Genomic DNA, 21,512 nt, shown 5'->3' with positions numbered 1-21,512 from the left:
GTGGGGTAGGGGGGAGGAGCCCATGGGTATGTTAAGAACCAAAGATTCCAAGCAGGGGCAGAGGGACTATCCGAGACGATTATCCTTTTGAAACCCTCCAAGAAGCCCTTAACTATAAGGATGTGAAAGAGGGAGGAGTATTCCCTGTTTTGCAGCTACAATTGCCAAATAGAGACATATAGCAGTGCATGTGATGCCGGATTTTGGCAGATGGATAACATAACAGACAATGTTCTGTACAGTAGATTTAAAGAGATCCAGGTGCTTGGAGGTGCAATATTGGACAAATGTCATCCACTGTGCTGCATTGCAGGCTCATGTATACTCCAGTGGGACTCACATAAGATGTCCATGCACTCCTGCGGAAGACAGGTAGGGAACTCTAGGACATTTGGTGTCAAATTGTCTGAGTGTCTGATTTGACCTTGGTTCCACAGACCTGTTGAGGACCTTCTTGTGGGGGCTGACATCAAGTAATTTTGAATCCCAAGGCTGTCCTGCCCACCTACTAGTGTGTTTTATAGGTAACTACCGTAATACTTTTCTATATAATTATGTACAGCCGGGATCCAGCGAATGGATGTAAGTGTTAACAAAACGCATGTGTTCCTAACGTACCGTAGTTGTGCAGAGGTACTGAACACGTTATAAATGTTTACCTTCAAGAATAACCTGTGTGTAAGCAACAGTTGGCCTGTATTCATTATGCTTCATACTACGTTTCGGCTCGGCATAGAAAGTTTCCAACAGGAGAAAGATTCTACATAGTAAATACTAACTTTCGTAAGCAGCCTTGAGTTACTGGAGAGAATCGTGTCCGCATGATAAATTATACTTAACACTGAAGACTGTGTGCAGCGGGTACTAACCTATGTACACATGCTTGTTATGCTTCAGAAGATACGTTTCTGTAAAGCTTTCACCACAGCATCAAGGTTGCATGTAGTATTATCTTTATGACCTTCAGATTTAGTTTTTTAATTATTAAGCAGCGATTGTCTTTTTTGACAACTGTTGCATAGAGTGTACACTGTCCTCAGTAGATTTGTTTCAATACTCTGGAACCATTGAAACTCTCACGAAAAGTACACCACAGTGTGGCACAGAGAAAACTCTCTCCATAGAGTGAATACCTTTTATAGTACCCACTTCTCTATAGGTGCAGTTACTGTCATGGGGCCTATACAGATTAAAAGTGTATGTAGTAGGCTTAATTTTTGTAACTGTCATTCACTATTTTGGTTTTCTGTCAGCAACTGTATAGACAGTGAACACTGCAGTCAATGAGTGTTTTATCTGTGGCTGATTGTTAATTTGATCTATGCTACTTGTATAGTGTAAGCTTAAGGCTCAATGCTCCCTGTAATGTTTTTTTCAACATCTAAGTTGTATGTGTTGTGGCAGTAGTAATGTGTGATTTTCTCCTGAGCCATTTTGTACTTACTATCATGCTCCTAATGTCATACTAATTTATAGAGCAATACGAGTGAATGTGAATGAGGTCTTCAATGATGTCAGTGATGTCATAAATGGATAGAACAGGTCATGAATACGCATGTGAGGTAATAAGCAGTGAATGGCAGGCACAAGTTATAGTTAGTTCTGCTAACTATAACTACTGAATTTCTGTTTTTTTTTTTTAGTTCAAAACATGAACATTGTCACTGAGGAATTCATCTAACTATAGTGTACTTTCACCTTTGTTTTTTTTCAGTGAATTTCTATGTGATTTTTAAAAAATAAATTAAATATTTTTGTGAGCGTACATACTGTAGAATCACTTTGCAATATATGTTGTGTTCATCAGACATTATTTTGTAAAAAAAAAAAGAATGTTTTTTTTATTGTAACTCAAGATATGGTTCACGTTTGCAAAACATTTCTAAAATGTGTGAGCATTAAACAGATAAATATTCAATATTTCAGTAGAAATTGTTTACTTGCTCAGTTATTGCAACTCTGATCAAGAAATGTCACGAGCAATCTTTTTTTGAGGTGTCATTACTCTTGTGAGATCGTAATGTTCTAAATTTCATTTCGATTTATTGTATGTTTTTTTTTTAATCATGTTTTTAGTTACTATTTTATGCTAATCTATAATGGAGCAGTGAATAAAATATGCTTGGATATTTATTTTATTTTTTAAGTGTTTTGGCTCTCGCAAGACATTCACACAAGTCGGAAATAAAATCCCCTGTGTGGACTCCAAGGGGGTTGTACTTCCTGTCGGCTCTCGCAAACTACTCTCAAGATGAAAATTAGTTACTTACCTGTAACTGCAGTTCTCCAGTATTGGTATCTTTCATAGATTCACATGCTTGAATCATCCCCGTCGTCGAGGTGGGAGCCTCACGGTAATGAAAATGTCACTTACCCAGTGTACATCTGTTCGTGGCATCAGTCGCAGTAGATTCGCATGTTCTGCAATAGCTCGCCATCTGGTGTTGGGCCGGAGTGTTACAAGTTGTTTTTCTTCGAAGAAGTCTTTCGAGTCACGGGACCGAGTGACTCCTCCTTTTGTCTCCATTGCGCATGGGCGTCGACTCCATCTTCGATTGTTTTTCCCCGCAGAGGGTGAGGTAGGAGTTGAATTGTAGTAATAGTGCCCATGCAATGGAGTGACTAAGTATGCACCTATTTAAGGTTGAGATGATACATATATAAATAATTGAAGGTAACTTCCAAACTGCTACAGGCTCCCGGGGAGGCGGGTGGGCACATGCGAATCTACTGCGACTGATGCCACGAACAGATGTACACTGGGTAAGTGACATTTTCAGTTCGATGGCATCTGTCGCTGTAGATACGCATGTTCTGCAATAGACTAGTAAGCAGTTATTTCCCCAAAAGCGGTGGATCAGCCTGTAGGAGTGGAAGTAGTCTGAAATAATGTCCTTAATACAGCTTGACCTACTGTGGCTTGTTGTGCGGATAACACGTTTACACAGTAGTGCTTGGTGAATGTGTGAGGCGTAGACCATGTGGCTGCCTTACATATTTCTTGCATTGGGATGTTTCCTAGAAAGGCCATGGTAGCACCTTTCTTTCTGGTTGAGTGTGCCCTTGGTGTAATGGGCAGCTGTCGTTTAGCTTTAAGGTAGCAGATTTGGATGCATTTAACTATCCATCTGGCTATACCTTGTTTTGAAATTGGGTTTCCTGCATGAGGTTTTTGAAATGCAATAAAGAGTTGTTTAGTCTTTCTGATGTTCTTTGTTCTGTCAATGTAATACAATAATGCTCTTTTGACATCTAATGTATGTAGTGCCCTTTCAGCTACGGTATCTGGCTGTGGAAAGAACACTGGAAGTTCCACTGTTTGATTTAGATGGAACGGTGAAATAACCTTTGGCAAAAATTTAGGATTGGTCCTTAGGACGACTTTATTTTTGTGTAGTTGTATAAAAGGTTCCTGTATAGTAAACGCCTGAATCTCGCTTACTCTTCTCAGGGAAGTAATGGCGATGAGAAATGCCACCTTCCAGGTTAGGAACTGTATGTCGCAGGAGTGCATGGGTTCAAAAGGTGGACCCATAAGTCTAGTTAGGACAACATTTAGGTTCCATGAAGGAACAGGTAGTGTTCTTGGTGGTATAATTCTCCTAAGGCCCTCCATGAATGCTTTAATGACTGGTATTTTATATAGGGAAGTTGAATAGGTAGTCTGCAGGTATGCAGATATTGCTGCAAGGTGAATCTTAATGGAAGAGAAAGCTAGGTTAGATTTTTGTAAGTGAAGCAAGTAACCCACTACATGTTCTGGAGTTGTGTGTAATGGTTGTATTTGATTAATATGGCAGTAGCAAACAAACCTCTTCCATTTACTTGCATAGCAGTGCCTGGTGGATGGCCTTCTTGCTTGTTTTATGACTTCCATACATTCTTGGGTAAGTTGTAAGTGCCCGAATTCTAGGATTTCAGGAGCCAGATTGCTAGATTCAGCGATGCTGGATCTGGGTGCCTGATCTTTTGGTTGTGCTGTGTCAACAGATCTGGCCTGTTGGGCAATTTGATGCAGGGTACCACTGATAGGTCTAGCAGCGTTGTGTACCAGGGTTGCCTTGCCCAAGTTGGTGCTATCAATATGAGTTTGAGTTTGCTTTGACTGAGTTTGTTTACCAGGTAAGGAAGGAGAGGGAGAGGAGGAAAAGCGTAAGCAAATATCCCTGACCAGTTCATCCATAGGGCATTGCCTTGGGATTGTTTGTGTGGGTATCTGGATGCGAAGTTTTGGCATTTTGCGTTCTCCCTTGTCGCAAACAAGTCTATCTGAGGTGTTCCCCAGAGTTTGAAATAAGTGTTCAGTATTTGGGGGTGAATTTCCCATTCGTGGACCTGTTGGTGATCTCGAGAGAGATTGTCTGCGAGTTGATTTTGTATCCCTGGTATAAACTGTGCAATTAGGCGAATTTGGTTGTGAATTGCCCAATGCCAAATTTTTTGTTCTAGCAGGCTTAACTGCGTGGAGTGCGTCCCTCCCTGCTTGTTTAGATAATACATTGTTGTCATGTTGTCTGTTTTGACGAGAATGTATTTGTGAACTATTATTGGTTGGAAAGCTTTTAGTGCTTGAAAAACTGCTAGAAGTTCTAGGTGATTGATATGCAGTTTTGTTTGATGTACGTTCCATTGTCCTTGTATGCTGTGTTGATTGAGGTGTGCTCCCCACCCTGTCATGGAAGCATCTGTTGTTATTACGTATTGTGGCACTGGGTCTTGGAAAGGCCGCCCCTTGTTTAAATTTATGTTGTTCCACCACAGAAGCGAGAGGTAAGTTTGGCGGTCTATTAACACCAGATCTAGAAGGTGACCCTGTGCTTGAGACCACTGTGATGCTAGGCATTGTTGTAAGGGCCTCATGTGCAGTCTTGCGTTTGGGACAATGGCTATGCATGATGACATCATGCCTAGGAGTTGTAATACCATCTTTGCCTGTATCTTTTGTGTTGGATACATGCGTTGTATGATGGTGTTGAAATTTTGAATTCTTTGTGGACTTGGAGTGGCTACTCCTTTTGATGTGTCTATTATGGCTCCCAGGTATTGTTGTACCTTGCGTGGCCGAATTTTGGATTTTGTGAAATTGACGGTGAACCCTAGTTTGAAGAGGGTTTGTATGATATGATTTGTGTGATTTGAGCACTCTATTAACGAATGGGCTTTGATTAGGCAGTCGTCTAGATATGGGAACACATGGATTTGCTGCCTTCTTATGTGTGCTGCGACCACTGCTAGACATTTGGTAAAGACTCTTGGTGCGGTTGTTAATCCGAAAGGCAGTACCCTGAATTGGTAATGTATTCCTTTGAATACAAACCTTAGGTATTTCCTGTGCGATGGGTGTATTGGTATATGGAAATAAGCATCCTTGAGGTCTAAAGTTGCCATGTAGTCGTGCAGTTTTAGTAATGGCAATACTTCTTGTAGTGTGACCATGTGGAAGTGGTCTGATTTGATGAAAGTGTTCACTACTCTGAGGTCTAGGATTGGTCTCAGCGTTTTGTCCTTCTTTGGTATCAGAAAGTACAGTGAGTAAACTCCTGTGTTTATTTGTGTGTTTGGCACTAATTCGATTGCATTCTTTTGCAATAGTGCCTGCACTTCTATCTCCAGGAGATTGGAATGGTGTGTTGTTAAATTTTGTGCTTTTGGTGGTATGTTTGGAGGGAATTGTAGAAATTCTATGCAATAACCATGTTGGATAATTGCTAGAACCCAAGTGTCTGTAGTGATTTCCTCCCATGCTTTGTAATGATGACCTATTCTTCCCCCCACTGGTGTTGTGTGGAGGGGGTGAGTGACATGTGAGTCATTGTTTAGTAGTAGGGGTTTTGGGGCTTTGAAATCTCCCTCTATTTCTAGGGAATTGCCCTCCTCTATATTGTCCCCGAAAACCTCCTCTATACTGTCCCTGGTAAGTGGACGGTGTTGCTTGTGAGGTGCTGGCTTGTGTGCTTTGACCCCGAAACCCCCCTCGAAAGGGCGTTTTACGGAATGTGCTGTAATTCCCTCTGCTCTGCGGGGAGTAGAGTGCGCCCATGGCTTTGGCAGTGTCTGTATCTTTTTTGAGTTTCTCAATCGCTGTGTCCACTTCTGGACCGAACAGTTCTTTTTCATTAAAAGGCATATTGAGAACTGCTTGTTGAATCTCTGGTTTAAATCCAGACGTTCGGAGCCATGCATGCCTTCTGATAGTTACAGATGTATTAATTGTCCGCGCAGCTGTATCTGCAGCGTCCATGGAGGAACGTATCTGGTTGTTGGAGATGGTCTGTCCCTCCTCAACCACTTGTTTTGCCCTATTTTGGAAGTCTTTGGGCAGATGTTCAATAAGATGTTGCATCTCGTCCCAGTGGGCTCTGTCATAGCGCGCAAGTAGTGCCTGGGAGTTCGCGATGCGCCACTGGTTTGCAGCTTGTGCTGCGACTCTCTTACCAGCTGCATCGAACTTGCGGCTTTCTTTATCTGGGGGTGGTGCATCTCCAGATGTGTGAGAGTTGGCCCTTTTCCTAGCTGCTCCTACAACAACAGAGTCTGGTGGCAGCTGTGTTGTGATGAAAAACCGGGTCCGTAGGAGGCGGCTTATACTTTTTTTCCACCCTTGGTGTGATTGCCCTACTTTTGACCGGGTCCTTAAATATGTCTTTTGCGTGCCAGAGCATACCAGGGAGCATAGGCAGGCTTTGGTAGGAGCTGTGGGTGGAGGAGAGTGTGTTGAACAAGAAATCATCCTCGACCTGTTCTGAGTGGAGGCTTACGTTGTGAAATTGTGCTGCTCTAGCCACCACCTGAGAGTACGCGGTGCTGTCTTCTGGTGGAGATGGTTTTGTAGGGTATGCCTCTGGGCTGTTATCTGACACTGGGGCGTCGTATAGGTCCCATGCGTCCTGGTCTTGGTCACCCTGGCTCATGGTGGTGTGAGCTGGGGAGTGTGATGGCGTTTGTGCTGGTGAAACGTTAATCACGGGCGGAGGAGAGGGTGGTGGTGTAACCCTTTTCACCACTTTTGGTTGTGGTGCTTGTTCCGTCTGGAACTCCAACCTTCTCTTTCTCCTGATGGGGGGAAGGGTGCTAATCTTTCCTGTCCCCTGCTGAATGAAGATACGCTTTTGCGTATGGTCCAAATCAGTTGCTTGTAGCTCTTCCTCAAACCTATGCTTTTGCATTTGGGAGGTTAGCGAGTGCTCTTCTGTGTAAGAGCCCGAAGCTGGGTCGCTTGCAGTCTGTTTCGGCATCGAAACTTTGTCTGTGTGTTTTTTCGGCTCCGAGGTGACTCTTTTCCTTTTCGGGGCCGAAACCTCTCGGCGTCGATCTGTTTCGGTGCCGCTGTCTCGGCGTCGAGCCGTGTCCACACCGGCATCTCGGTGTCGAGGCTTGTCTCCAGCACTTTCTCGGTCCCGAGAAGGCTGCGTGCCGGTGTCTCGACCGGAGTCGGACGATCTCGGCACTGTTTGGGCCTTTTTCGGTGCCGACGGTCGGTCACCGAATTTATGGGTCGAGCCATGGCCTGGTGGCAGTGGCGTCCCCTGGGCCTTGTAAATGTTTCTTTGTGTGGTTTTCGACGTCTTACTCACGGTTTGTGTATCGTCGAATCCTTCGGAGTCTGAGTGTTGGATCGAGAAGGTACCTTCCTCTTCCTGTTCCTCGAACTCCCGTTGGGCTGTCGGTGCGGACGCCATTTGAAGTCTTCTGGCTCGACGGTCTCGGAGTGTTTTTCGGGACCGGAACGCACGACAGGCCTCGCAGGTGTCTTCGCTGTGCTCAGGTGACAGGCACAGGTTGCAGACCAAGTGTTGGTCTGTGTAGGGGTATTTATTGTGGCATTTGGGGCAGAAACGGAACGGGGTCCGTTCCATCGGCGTTCCTCAGCACGCGGTCGGGCCGACCAGGCCCCGACGGAGGATCGAAAAACTACCCCGAAGGGCACCGGAGCTCTTCGATCTTCGATGCGGTGTTGAATCTAAGTACGCCGATCCCGAACGCAACAATACCGACGAAAATCTTCCGAAATTAACTATTATTTTCCGTTCCGAAACTCGGAGCGACAGGGACACGTCCGAACCCGATGGCGGAAAAAAAACAATCGAAGATGGAGTCGACGCCCATGCGCAATGGAGACAAAAGGAGGAGTCACTCGGTCCCGTGACTCGAAAGACTTCTTCGAAGAAAAACAACTTGTAACACTCCGGCCCAACACCAGATGGCGAGCTATTGCAGAACATGCGTATCTACAGCGACAGATGCCATCGAACACTTAAATATATAAAGCAGTAAGTCAGTAAAAGTAAAGCCAGTAGGCCCTAGTAGGCCTCATAGGGTATTTTACAGTCTATCCACCTTGTTTTGTGAAAAAGACCCAAACTTCAGTATCAACCAATCAGGATTCAGCCCCTCCCAAACACTCCCAACAGAGGCTGAATTCCCTCAGATTTTCTAGTAGGAGTGTGAAGTTTAATATCTGTATAATAGGGGAGCCTCTGAGGGGAGGAGGGTGGGTCGCAAGTGAATCTATGAAAGATACCAATACTGGAGAACTGCAGTTACAGGTAAGTAACTAATTTTCTTCTCCAGTATTGTATCTTTCATAGATTCACATGCTTGAATCAGAATAACGAGCAGTAATGTTTTCTTAATTAGTGAATTACATTGACTGTAATTCTATCGTAATTTTATAAGTGATGTGATTCACATTAGTTCAGGTTTAAAAATCCACGTACATATCAATATATCTATATCCATAAACATCCGAATAGAAGAGCAATAACAGGTGTGTGGCAGAAAATACTGACACAATTTGTGTTATTATTATGAAGACTACGACAAGTTAACGCAGTATAACAAAGTGAACCATCTGAAGCACAAAATTAGAGTAAAACACACTGTAGCTATTAACGAGACTAAGAACCAATAACGAACATACCTCGAGTGTGGTGGTGGGATGTGTAAGAGGCTCACCTTAACGAAATAGATGCCTCAGCACTGCCTGTCCCACTGCTGTATCGACATTGTTAGTTTCCTCGAGACAGTAATGCCTCGTAAATGTGTGCTGGCTGGACCATGTTGCTGCTCTACATATGCTATGTAGTGGTACGCCTGCAAAGAGTGCAGCTGAAGTGGCTACCGATCTTGTAGAGTGGGCTCTCACCTTGGTGTGGAGCGGTTTTCCTGCTTTTGAATGGCAGAATTGAATTGCCAGGCCAATCCATCTAGCTATAGTCTGTTTGGACACCGCGTGCCCCTTTCTTGCTCCGCCGAATGCTACAAATAATTGATCCGACTGGCAGATGGCTTGAGTTTTCTGTAGATAAAACTTTAAACATCTTTTAATATCAAGAGAGTGTAATGTTTTTTCCGCTACTGTTTGCGGATTTGGAAAAAAGGTTTTTAAGATGACTGGTTCATTTAAGTGAAACGTTGAAGGAACTTTCGGGATGAATTTAGGATTTGTTCGCAGGATGACACCTGAGTTTGTGAATTGGAGGAAAGGCTGTTTGACAGTGAAAGCCTGTATGTCACTGACTCTTTTTGTTGAAGTAAGAGCTAGCAGTAACGCTGTTTTCCATGAGATGAATTTTAGGTCAGCTTTATAGATCGGCTCAAAAGGAGCTTTCATGAGCTGCATCAACACAACATTCAAGGACCATAGTGGTGGAGGCTTTCTAACTGGCGGGAAGACCCGAAAAAGGCCCTTCATAAATTGTTTGACAATTCTTGTGGAACACAATGAGAGTCTGTCTGGTGATCTGCGGTATCTGGAGATTGCTGCCAGATGTACCTGAATGGAAGAATATGCAAGTCCTGATTTTGCCAGGAGCAGGAGATATGGAAGTATCTGTTCCGGAGTAGAGGACAAAGGATGTATATCTTCTGCTGCACACCATATACAAAAACGTTTCCATTTAAGTTTATAGGTTTTGTTGGTAGTGTCAGCTCTAGCTTTTGCCAAGATGTCTCTACACTCCGGGGAAATGTTGAGATTTAAGTATTCATTGTATTCAGGAGCCAAGCCGACAAATGAAGAGACAACGGATCTGGGTGTCTGACTTGTCCTTGGTGCATCGTTAAAAGAGTCGGACTCTGTCTGAGTCGTAGATGTGGTAGTTCGGAGAGCATGAGGAGCTCCGTATACCAGACTTGTCTGGGCCATCTGGGAGCTATGAGCAGAAGGCGACACCCTTCCGCCTTCAGTTTGTTGATGACTCTCGGAATGAGCGGGATTGGAGGAAAAGCGTAGGCATAAACTCCGGACCATCTCATCGAAAACGCATTCCCCCACAAATCTTTTTGGGGAAGCCAACTTGCGTAGAACTGGCATTTCTTGTTCTTGAGAGTGGCAAATAGGTCTAAGTTCGGTTTGCCCCATAATAGAAAAAGGCCGTTGAGAGTTTTCTGGTCTAGCTCCCACTCGTGATAAGGAATCACTGTCCTGCTCAGGGTGTCTGCTAGAACATTGGTTTGTCCTGGCACATGCTCCGCTTTGAGTGAAATATTGTGCTTGATGGCCCATGTCCAAATTTGTTGGGCTAGCTGCGAGAGTTGTAGGAATCTTGTGCCTCCTTGCTTGTTTAGATAAAACATGCTGGTTGTGTTGTCCGTCCTGATTAAGACGCTTGAACTTTGTATCTTTGGTAAGAAAGCTTTTAGAGCTAAGTGTATTGCCTTGAGTTCTAGATAATTGATGTGGAGCGGACCCTCTTTCTGATTCCAGATTCCGCTGATTTGCAGGTCCTGGCAGTGTGCACCCCATCCTTCGAGAGGCATCCGTTGTTACTATGTAACTTGGTGTTTGAAGAAGAAAAGACAGTCCGTTTGACAAATTGGTTAGAGTCGCCCACCACCTCATGGTGTTCTTCATTAGAGGCGTTATGCGAATCTTGTCTTTGAAGGAACCGTTGACCTGAGTCCATTGTATGTCCAATTGCTCTTGCAGGGGTCGCATATGGAGCCTGCAATCTGGGACTAGCGGAATGCATGATGATATCATTCCGAGCAATGATTTGTAGATACGGACTGAAACGAACTTTCTTCTGGAGAGCCTGTCTGCCAAGGAGGTTAACTTTTGTTTCCTCTCGTGAGATGGGTACGCTTTGCTCCGGACTGTGTCCAGAATTGCTCCCAAGAAACTAAATTCCTGTTTGGGGTAGAGCTGAGATTTCTGGTAGTTGACTACAAACCCCAGGCTGTGTAACAATTGAAGGCAATAGGAGATATGATTTGTTACTTGCGATTTTGAGGGTGCCTTTATAAGCCAGTCGTCCAGGTAAGGGAAGGGAAGACCTGGATACCTGACTGGCGGAGATGTGCTGCTACCGGAGCTAACATTTTTGTGAAGATTCTGGGGGCTGATTTGAGACCGAATGGTAGAACCCGGAATTGAAGGTGCATACTTCCTACTCTGAACCTTAGGAATTTGCGATGGTTGCGATATATGGGGATATGAAAATAGGCATCCTGGAGGTCTAGGGATGCCATCCGATCTCCGGTATTTAACAGACACAGGACATCCTGCAATGTTACCATCCTGAATGATTGCTTCTTTGGAAACTTGTTTAGTGCTCTCAAGTCCAGGATGGGGCACCAGTCTCCTGAGGGTTTCTTTAGAAGGAAAAAACGGGAGTAGAATCCTCTGTTCTTTTGAGATAAAGGGACTGGTTCTACTGCTCCCTTTCTCAGCATTATTCTTACTTCCCTGAGGAGTTGGTTCAACCTCGGAGGCTGTGGGCCCGATGGAGGAACAATTAGTGGTGTTTGTGTGAATTCCAGAGTATGACCTCTGGCCACTACATCGAGTACCCATCTGTCCAATGTTATAGCCTTCCACTTGGGGAAATAGGAAGTGATGCGACCTCCGACCCTCGATGTTGGTTGGTGGGGAAGCGTTGAGATGATAAGCGGGTCATTGCTTCCTGCCTGTATCTCTTCCTCTGGCAGCTCCTCTTCCTCTAGCTGGATGTTTGTAAGCTGCGGCCGGTGGTAATCGATAATGCTGCTGTTGCTGATGGTACTGATGTCGTGATCCTGTGGAGGAAGACGGATATTGTGACCTGTATTGTTGGTATCCACCTCGAAAGGAGTAATTACCTCCACCCCTTGCTCCACGAAAAGGTTGTTTTTTATATTGTAGGGTACCTAGGGATTTTGCCGTATCGGTATCCGTCTTGATAGCCTGCAACATGTCGTCGACATGTTTGCCAAACAAACTCTCTCCATCAAAAGGCATGTCGAGAACACGAGTCTGGACTTCTGGTCTGAATGAAGTAGCTTTAAGCCATCCTTGTCTGCGCAGGACTGCTGCGCCAGCTAATTGTCTAAAGCCAGTGAGAGAAATATCTATTGTGCTGTCTATTATCTCTGCGGAGACCCTTTCTCCCTCATGCAAGACCTTTTTTGCTTCCACCTTGACGTCTTCTGGCAGTAAATCTAAAAAGGCAGACATGTCTGCCCACATCTGGCGATTGTACCTTCCCAGGATGGCGAGGGAATTAGCCGCCTTAACCGTGACTGCAGCAACAGAGGAGAATTTCTTGCCGATATTGTCTAATCTCCTTCCTTCCTTGTCTGGGGGAGACGCAATAGGCGTGGAGGGGTTTTTGGAACGTCGCTGAGCCGCCTGTGATATAACAGAGTCAGGTTTCGGCTGTGAGACTAGACAGGCCGGAGAATCATCTGGGGCCTTGTATTTTTTCTCTAGTCTTGCCATTTGTGAAGGCACTGTTGCTGGGTTTTTCATTGCCTTCAAACCCTCCTGCCATAAGAAATCTACAATGGGTATGGCTCTTACAGATATCTTTGATGGCTCATTAAAGTCGTACAAAAAACATTCGGTTCCATGGGAAACAATTGCAAGGCCAAAACGTTTCGCCGCTCTCTCTATTAAATTATGGAAACCTCCTATGTCCTCTGGAGGAGAATCTACTGAACCTGCTGGCGGTGGAGATGGTGTGGGAACGAGATAATCATCCCATTCACTAGCCGCCGAATCTCTTAGCTCACCCTCTTCCCTTTCGTCGTCTGACGAGGGGCAAGCTTCCGGAGTTTGGCTAGTTACAGGTATACGAGCCTGTGGCGTTTCGGAAAGATTAGTAGTCTGAGCTTGCCGAGGTGTCTGGTAGCTCTCAGGTCTAGGTGGCGTGGACTGAGTTGATGGTGGAAACCTTTTATAGTAGTCCTTCAACATATATTGTAGATCTGCCACTAATGTGCTAGGCATAGCAAGGGGCGATGGTTGTTCGGTCTGTGGATAAGATGTTGAGGCATAACTAGGCTGGTAATGTTGATCCTCTTCTTCATCAAACTCTTGGCATTTGACATTGAGTTGGGACGGGCTACTAGCTGCCCCAAACATTCCGTCGTTTTGAGAGTATGCATCATCGTCTAAAATATGTTGTGGTGGGTATGGCAACACTTTACTTGGTGAGGTTTGCATCGGCAGAATATCAGACGCCTTGTCCCCTATATTAATAAGTGAAAGGGGTAAGAATCTGGTGGAGTCGTCCTGATGGTATGAGGAATGGTGTGGCGAAGTATCCAGGTAGGTGGATGGTTTGTAAACTGTTAGTGCTGTGGACGTTATAATCGTCGACGGTTCCCTCGTCGACGGCGTCTTTGCTAACGGGTCCTTTGTCAACTAATCCTTCGTCGATGGTCCCTTCGTCGACGTGTACTTTATAGACGACGGTTGTTTCGCCGACGTATCTTGTGTAGGTGCCGTCGTCGGCAGTGCCTTTTTAAACCTCATTGAGAGGTGCTTCGTAGATGGGAGTGCCCTGGTTGATTGGTGAACCCAGGAGGCCTCCGCTGTCGACGATGTGGTTGCCTACGAAGCCTTCTTAAAAAATCTTGCTGTAATTATCGTCGTCGATGACAACGGCGACGACGTCATAATCATCGGTGAGGCTGGTGTTGTGAACGTCGACGATACCGTAGTCGCTGTTACCGTCGACACAGTCGTCGACGGGGCGGTCGTCGACGGTTGTTTTTTCACCGAAAAAAGTTTTTCTGGCTCTTTTTGTGGTGACAGACACAGGGATGGCTTTTTTAGGTGCTTTTTCGGTGCAAAGGCGTAGTAGGTTCTGAATGAACCTTTGTTGGCCCATGTTTAAATGTCTCTGAGTGGAAAACATCCTTTTTCGCTTCAGTAGAGACTTGTTTTGTCTATTTGGGCACCTTCCTTGGTGGTTCATCCGACCCTCTACTTCTCTCACCTGTTCTTTTCTGAGGGCGAGAAGTCTATGATGACGCTTCGCTGTCGTCTGAGGAAGGATGTTCTAAGGCTTTCTGTTTTTGCAGCCATAAAAGAAGTCTACCCTCACGGTCTTTGAGGGTTTTTTGACTAAAGATGCGACAGATTTTGCAGTCTCTCACCTTGTGGTCTGGATGAAGGCAGTAGATACACTTCTTGTGGGGGTCATCAACATGCAGTCTCTTCTTCCCACAGTTGTCACAGTCTCTGAACAGACCCTTCTTTGCTTTTTCAGACATAGTAAAGCTGTAGATAGTTTCCTGAGAGAAAAAACAATCTTCAGTCAGAAAATAGGAAAAAACTGAGCAGAGCTCAGGGAGACTCCCTTCACACGACGTGCGGTAGAAAATCTGAGGGAATTCAGCCTCTGTTGGGAGTGTTTGGGAGGGGCTGAATCCTGATTGGTTGATACTGAAGTTTGGGTCTTTTTCACAAAACAAGGTGGATAGACTGTAAAATACCCTATGAGGCCTACTAGGGCCTACTGGTTTTACTTTTACTGACTTACTGCTTTATATATTTAAGTTTACCGTGAGGCTCCCACCTAGACGGGGATGATTCAAGCATGTGAATCTATTAAAGATACAATACTGGAGAAAGTACATTTAGAATTATGTTAATTAGTGTTGTATTGTAATTCTGAACAAAAAACAACACTAGACATGTTGTTTGAGGTAGGAAAATGAATTATGGAATGTTTTATAGAAGATATAAAGGAAGTACTTTTTTACGGTCTCGCAAGACGCCAGAGAGAAGTAGAACACCTTAAGGAAGGATTCTGATTGGTGCATATGGATATTTTTATTTAGAAAAAGAGGGTTCCATCCTTTTTTGCTTTATTTCACTACTGGACTTTGGTGAGAGTAGACATACTTTGCTTGCTCTCCTATCTAGTTTCCCTTTCAGCAGAAACAAATAAGTTACTTACTTGTAACTGTAGTTCTCCAGTATTGGTAGCTTTCATAGATTCACATGCTTGAATACTTCCCAGTTGTCGAGATGGGAGTCCCCAGTGGAATATACAACACAGGCCTAAAATGTACATCTACATTACATGCTTTAGGCCTTAATTCAACAACCTCTCATAATCATTTTGTAAATTAGACCCAAACTCGAGATTGAACCAATCAGATTGCCTCACCCAGTAGAACCTCCTGAGAGGAGCTGCCTTCCCTCATATTTTCCACTGCACGTCGTGCTGAGGAGTCTCTTTTGAGCTCTGCTCAAAACGTTTTCTCTCAGAAGTCTATTCCTGAAATTGGACATTTATTTTCTTCTTTGGTGCTTCAAACTGGCTGCCATGTCAGAGACACCAAGAAAAGGACCTTTTCAGATCCTGTACCTCATGTCTAAAGAAAGGTTTATAAGTTGATGATCCACATGAGGAATGCATTTACTGTTTATAGCCCAGTCATAAGACCCAGGACTGCAAGATATATAGAATGTTTTCTACAAAAACTCTGAAGGACAGAGAAGGACGTATGCTTTTGTGTCTTCTGAAAGGTAAGGCTGGCCACTCCGCCTCTAACGAGGACAGTGCTTCTTCCTCTATCTCTGCTCCTAAAATATCTGTCAAAAGAAAGCATGAAGGCTCAGATGCTCAGGAGCCACCCAAGAAAATTTCACAGAAGTCAGCTGGGGGCTCTTCAAAAATCCACAGCCCTGCACAGAAAAAGCAAACTGGCTTTCAGAAAGGGTCAGAATTATTCAGAAAGTCCTTCAACAAGACTATTTCTGAACCGTCTACACCGCCTTTGATTAAACACAAACTGAAAACGCCAAGTTCTGCACCGTCGACAGCGCCATCATCAACGGGGCTCTCATCGACAACTGTTTCGTCAGTGACACCTGTAATAGTTACTGTTTCAATTTAATTCTAGCCCCACAGGCCTCACTTGAACGATCACCACTAAAACTTTCCAGGAAGGAGTTGAGGTAGATTAACTTTTTTTTTTGGGGCAAGTTTTGTGACGATTCATCAAACGTGGCCAAAGTTATCAGGAAACCAAAGGTTATATATACAAACATTCTATGCAAATGTGGAATGTAATATACTATTACAACTGTTGAGTGTGATGAGGTGCCATGACTTTTGAGATGCAATTTGAATGAGCTTACCAAAAATAAGTGAAAAGCATAAAACTATTTACCTGCATCACAGTCACTGCTCCATATGTGACAGCTGTCCAGTATATGGAGCCTACCATTATCCCAGCTGCAGCAAAAGGACAAGCCTTGGATATTAACCTGTCTGCAAGATCCAAGACATAAACTACTGGGCCTAAAGGTATGAAAGAGTGAAGAAGAGTTAGAAAATAAGTACCATTTCAAATATGCGTTTAAAAAAATTACTGAATACTTAAATCTGCATCAATAAATTACAAATATGTTTTCATTCTTCTGCTGTACAGTGAACTGTATGATGCTGCTCAATATTATTCAAGACATTATGTAGTTAAATCAGATCATACAAATATACTTTAGAGTGTATGCTTCCATTGGCTGCTGGTTTGTCTGCAGATGTTTTTACTTTTGGCAAAGTATATAAGAGTTAAGAAAATTAATTACCTATTCCACGTGCATTAATTATCAACTCACAAATTTCTACAGGTACAGATCAGGGTCCTATCCATGGTAATCATCTGTATACATATAGTAGGGAGAAAAAAACATGTCTCCTCACTTGGGGAGCACCAAGCCAATACAGTATAAATTCTTCTTCCGCAAGCCAAAAGAAGACTACACCAAACAGGCACCCGAGGAGAGAGGGAGTGCAGTGACTACAGCAGCCTGCACGTGGGGACGGCTGAAGGACCGATCTACCAGGAGGTTAGGGTGTGTGGGTCTGTGTGTGGGGTTGGTGGGGTAGTAACACTTCCCCAGTGCTGATCCAAATGGACTGACTCAAAGATCTGCACTCACACTAAAAGGCTACCTCAGTGTTCGAGTCACTGCTTTCTGAGACACTAATTGCATCCGCTATCTGGCGTGTGACCCCAACAAGATGCAGGAGCCAATCAAACCCAGCACTGATCTGATGTGCAGAACCGGGATACAAGTCAAAGTCAGAAACATCTGAATTATCTCCTGATTACCTGCTATCCTCTGAGGAGGAGGGAAAGCCTTCATGCAGGTTTTGTCCAGCACCTCTCCTGTGAAGGTTAGCTTCTGCATGGGACTCCATTGAGAATTCTTTGCATTGATCATAAAGCCCAAGTTGTGGAGGAAGGTCATAGTGCGCTGCAGGTGGTCTTTCCCCAAGAGATTCTGCCTTAGCCAGTCAGTTGTTCAAATATGGAAATTTATGCCACACTGAGGGGACATCTTTATTTACATCAAAGGCCATAAGGAAAAGGATAGGCAGAACGTCAAGAATCTAGAGAAGCATATTTTGGCTCTGGAAAGCTGTTTTGTCAGCTCAGATCAGGAGGAGTTCCTGAGGAAAATCGCTGTGTGCGCAGACATCTCATATGCAAGAGGCTTGAGAGACGTGGCCGGCCACTTGCAGGAGAATCTATCAGTGGGGATCAGTCAGGGTTCATGCCACCGAGGACCACTCGCCACAATTTGAGGCAGATGAATAATGCGATTGCCTTAAGCAAGTCATTGGAGGAACATACAGCCTTAATGTCAGTCGATTTTCAGAATACCTTCGACTGGGACGATTGAGCCTATATATGCTCTTCTTCCCAGAGTGTGCTTTGGCCCTACGTTCATCAAATATGTTCAGTTTTATACATCAGTCTCAGAGCCATGGTGCGGGGAGAGGGAAATGATGCATTTCTGTGTTTGGGGGATCCACCCGTATCAGGGCCTAGGAACCTGCAGATGCTAGATATATTTGGCACATGGGCCTTCAGATTAACCCCTGGAAATCGGTGGTCTACCTCACAGCACCATGCCTGGTTGATGTGCCATGGGCATCAGGTATACTGATTCAATCCACAGGGTTCCAGTATTTGAGAGTCTTTCTTACTGGGAATGCAAAGTGTTCATATGATGGCAACCTAGTGCCACAGATGGAGCAGCTGTTGAGGATCGTTAAAGTTCGGGAATGTGCTTCCATTGTCCTTGACTGGACGCTCGGTCACCTTTAAGATGGTTGCGCTACTGCAGTTCTTATATCAATTGAAAAGTCACCCCTTCCTTCTTTGTGAAAGTTAACGCACAGCTGTGGACGCTGCTCTGGGGGTGTGAAATATCACACATCTCACTAGAAAAGTGTTGCAGACAGGTGTTTGAGGGAGGAGTGGCCACGCCGGATGTTCTTTTGTACTATTGGGCGGTCCATCTTCTTATTATCAACGACTGGTGGTTCAGGGACCCCGGCCTACACCCTTGAATGGAGGGCTATGGGTACGCAGGGCCTCCCACACTTACTATATGGGGACGATGAGTCCAAGTCTCATCCACCGGCTACTAGGGTGGTGCTGGGGGTATGGACGGCAGCTAAAAAAAAGCTACCAGATGGACTGGTAGAGTAACAGACAGCGCTATGGCAAGGCACATACCTTCCGCGGGTCGTGACCTTGCAAGCCTTCGCGGCATGGGACATTATCAGAATCTCGACTCTGGGAGATGTTCTACACAATGGTGTGTTGAAATCCTTTCAGGAGTTACAGGAGGTATACGCTTTACACAGCTCGCAGTTTTTCAGATACTTGCAACTCCAGCCGAGCTGATGGCAGCGCTCCAGGCCACAACTGAGATACCCACGTTTTCATCATTAGAAGATAGGCTCCTCCTTAGGAACCTAAAAAAATAAAAAGCTATCACAGGCATATAAAATGTTGCTGAGGAATGTACCAGACCCTGTGGAGGTGGGGAGTAGGACGGGGGAACAAAAATTAGGAAAACTTGATGATGATGACGACTGAAGAGAGGCCCAAGAGTAGAGGAAAATATATTCCCATGTATGTACCTATAGATATGACACTTTAGTTCCAATTCTCTCCTCCATTATCTAAATCCCAGTAAGCTAATTATTCTTTCCAAGACACCTGCTTATCTCATTCACTGGCTGAACCAGCTTTCCCACATCATTATTCTAGAACTGCTCCAAGACTTCCCTACTGACCTCTCTGACACCTAGGCCAGTTGTACAAACAAACCTCTCCAAGCCATGTTGTTAAGTTTAGCCTCACACTGAAGTTCAGCCAGTCAGCAACCCAGCCCCCTTTTCTTTAGGGACCACCTGTTGTCTGTTCACGTGTTCATGCTCACACTGCATCATGTATATTTTTACACTATGGACTTTTACCCCTTCTGTGCCGCGGACGTAATGATTACGTCCCGCAGCACAGTGCTCCTGTGCCGAGGACGTAACCATTACGTCCTCGGCACGGAGCCCGGAGGGAGGGGTTCCCCCCCCCCCCCCCACCCAAGGTGGGGATGGAAGGGGAAGACCTTACCCTTACACCCCCCACCCCCCCTTCACAAAATTACGTAAGTGCGCGATCGCGCGCTGACATTACCCACTGCCGGTCGCACTGGAAGCCATCTGCTTCCAGTGCGAGTACGGAGAAACAGGTAAGTTTCTCCTCCAGCGGGTGGTGGGTTTGGGCCAAAGAGGATCGGGGGAAAGGAAAGGCTTTTCCTTTCCCCCGGTGTCTCTTTGAGCATTCCTGCTGCCCGATCGGGCAGCAAGAATGCCCACTAGACGCCAGGGATTTTTTTTATTTTTTATTTGTGAAATGTATAAGTGTTTGGGAGCGGCCCCTTGGGCAAGGGTCGCTCCCATTTGGGGGCATGTTTATGTTGGCCATTTCCACCCCCCTTGGGGGCAGATCAGCTTAATATTTTTAGGCCGATCTTCCCCCAAGGGGGGCAGAAGCCACTAGACGCCAGGGATTCATTTTATTTGTATATATTTGAAATTTTTAGTGTTGGGGAGCGGCCCCTTGGGCAAGGGTCGCTCCCTTTTGGGGGCATGTTTATTGTGGCCTTTTCTGCCCCCCTTGAGGGCAGATCAGCCTACTATTTTTAGGCCGATCTGGCCCCAAGGCAGCCAGTAGACGCCAGGGATTTATTTTGTTTATGTTTTAAATTTTCAGCGTTGAGGAGCGGCCCCTTGGGCAAGGGTCGCTCCCTTTTGGGGGCATGTTTATTGTGGCCATTTCTGCCAGGGATTGTGTGTGTGATTTTGTGTGTGTGTGATATTGTGTGTGTGAGATAGTGTGTGTGTGTGTGCGATAGTGTGTGTGTGTGTGCGATAGTGTGTGTGTGTGTGTGTTAGTGGAGGGGGGAACCCCTTCCGCAAGGGTCACCCCCTTTGGGGGGCACGTGTACCAAGGCCATTTCTACCCCCCTTGGGGACAGATCAGCCTATTATTTTTAGAATGATCTGCCCCAAACCACTAGAACGCCAGGGATTTTTTTTTATATGTTTATTTATGTGGGGGGGGTGTCCCCTTGGGCAAGGGGCATCCCCCCCTAGGGAGGCATTGAACTGTTGGCCATTTCTGCCCCCCTTGTGGGCAGATGGGCCTATTTGTTATAGGCCCATCTGCCCCCTAGGGGGGCAGAAGCCACTTAGACTCCAGGGATAGTTTGTGTGTGTGTGTGTGTTAGTGGAGGGGGGGGGGGGGGGAGACCCCTTGGGCAAGGGTCACCCCCCCTCGTTGGGGGCATGTGTACCAAGGCCATTTCTGCCCCCCTTGGGGACAGATCAGCCTATTATTTTTAGGCTGATATGCCCCCAAGGGGGGAAGAAACCACTAGAACTCCAGGGATTTTTTAAAATATGTTTATTTACGTGGGGGTGCCCCCCCCCCCCCCCCAAGGGGGGCATTGAACTGTTGGCCATTTCTGTTCCCCCTGGGGGAAGATGGGCCTATTTTTTTTTTAGGCCCATCTGCCCCCAAGGGGGGCAGAAGCTACGTAGGCACAAGGGATAGTGTGTGTGTGTGTGTGTGTGTGTGTGCGGTTTGTTTTTTGTTTGGGGGTGGGCCCTTAGGCAAGGGTCGCTCCCCCTGGGGACACACTACTAAAGGTATTTTCTGCCCTCCTTGGGGCAGATAGGCCTATTTTTTTAGTAGGCCCATCTGCCCCTATGGCAGAATCCACTTAGGCACCAATTTCTAAATGCTTGATGGTGGGATGTTTGTCAACTGACAAAGTATTTGCATTTGTGATAATTTTTTTCTTCCTTTTTGTTTTAGCTCAAAGCTTTTGCTTTCTTTGCTGTGGCTCCTTGTGGTTTTGGCTGTGGTTGACCTGTGGTTTGCATAGTTGAATATTTTAGGTAAGTAAAAACAATTTACTCCAAAGG

General features: G+C 45.3%; 1 protein-coding gene across 1 annotated transcript in view; it reads right to left on the bottom strand.

Annotated features, from left to right (window-relative positions):
- The window catches only part of MARCHF5 (membrane associated ring-CH-type finger 5), a 212,255-nt gene that overhangs the window by 124,884 nt on the left and 65,859 nt on the right, over positions 1 to 21,512 (bottom strand). Inside the window, exon 3 of the mRNA XM_069239806.1 lies at positions 16,393 to 16,523. Coding sequence (XP_069095907.1) covers positions 16,393 to 16,523 — 131 coding nt within the window. The remainder of the gene's footprint in view (positions 1 to 16,392; positions 16,524 to 21,512) is intronic.

Source organism: Pleurodeles waltl, chromosome 6 (genome assembly GCF_031143425.1).
Source record: "Pleurodeles waltl isolate 20211129_DDA chromosome 6, aPleWal1.hap1.20221129, whole genome shotgun sequence".
In the NCBI taxonomy this organism is placed as follows: Eukaryota; Metazoa; Chordata; class Amphibia; order Caudata; family Salamandridae; genus Pleurodeles; species Pleurodeles waltl.
Note: the sequence above shows the minus strand (reverse complement) of the source record. Positions and strands in the feature narration are given on the sequence as shown.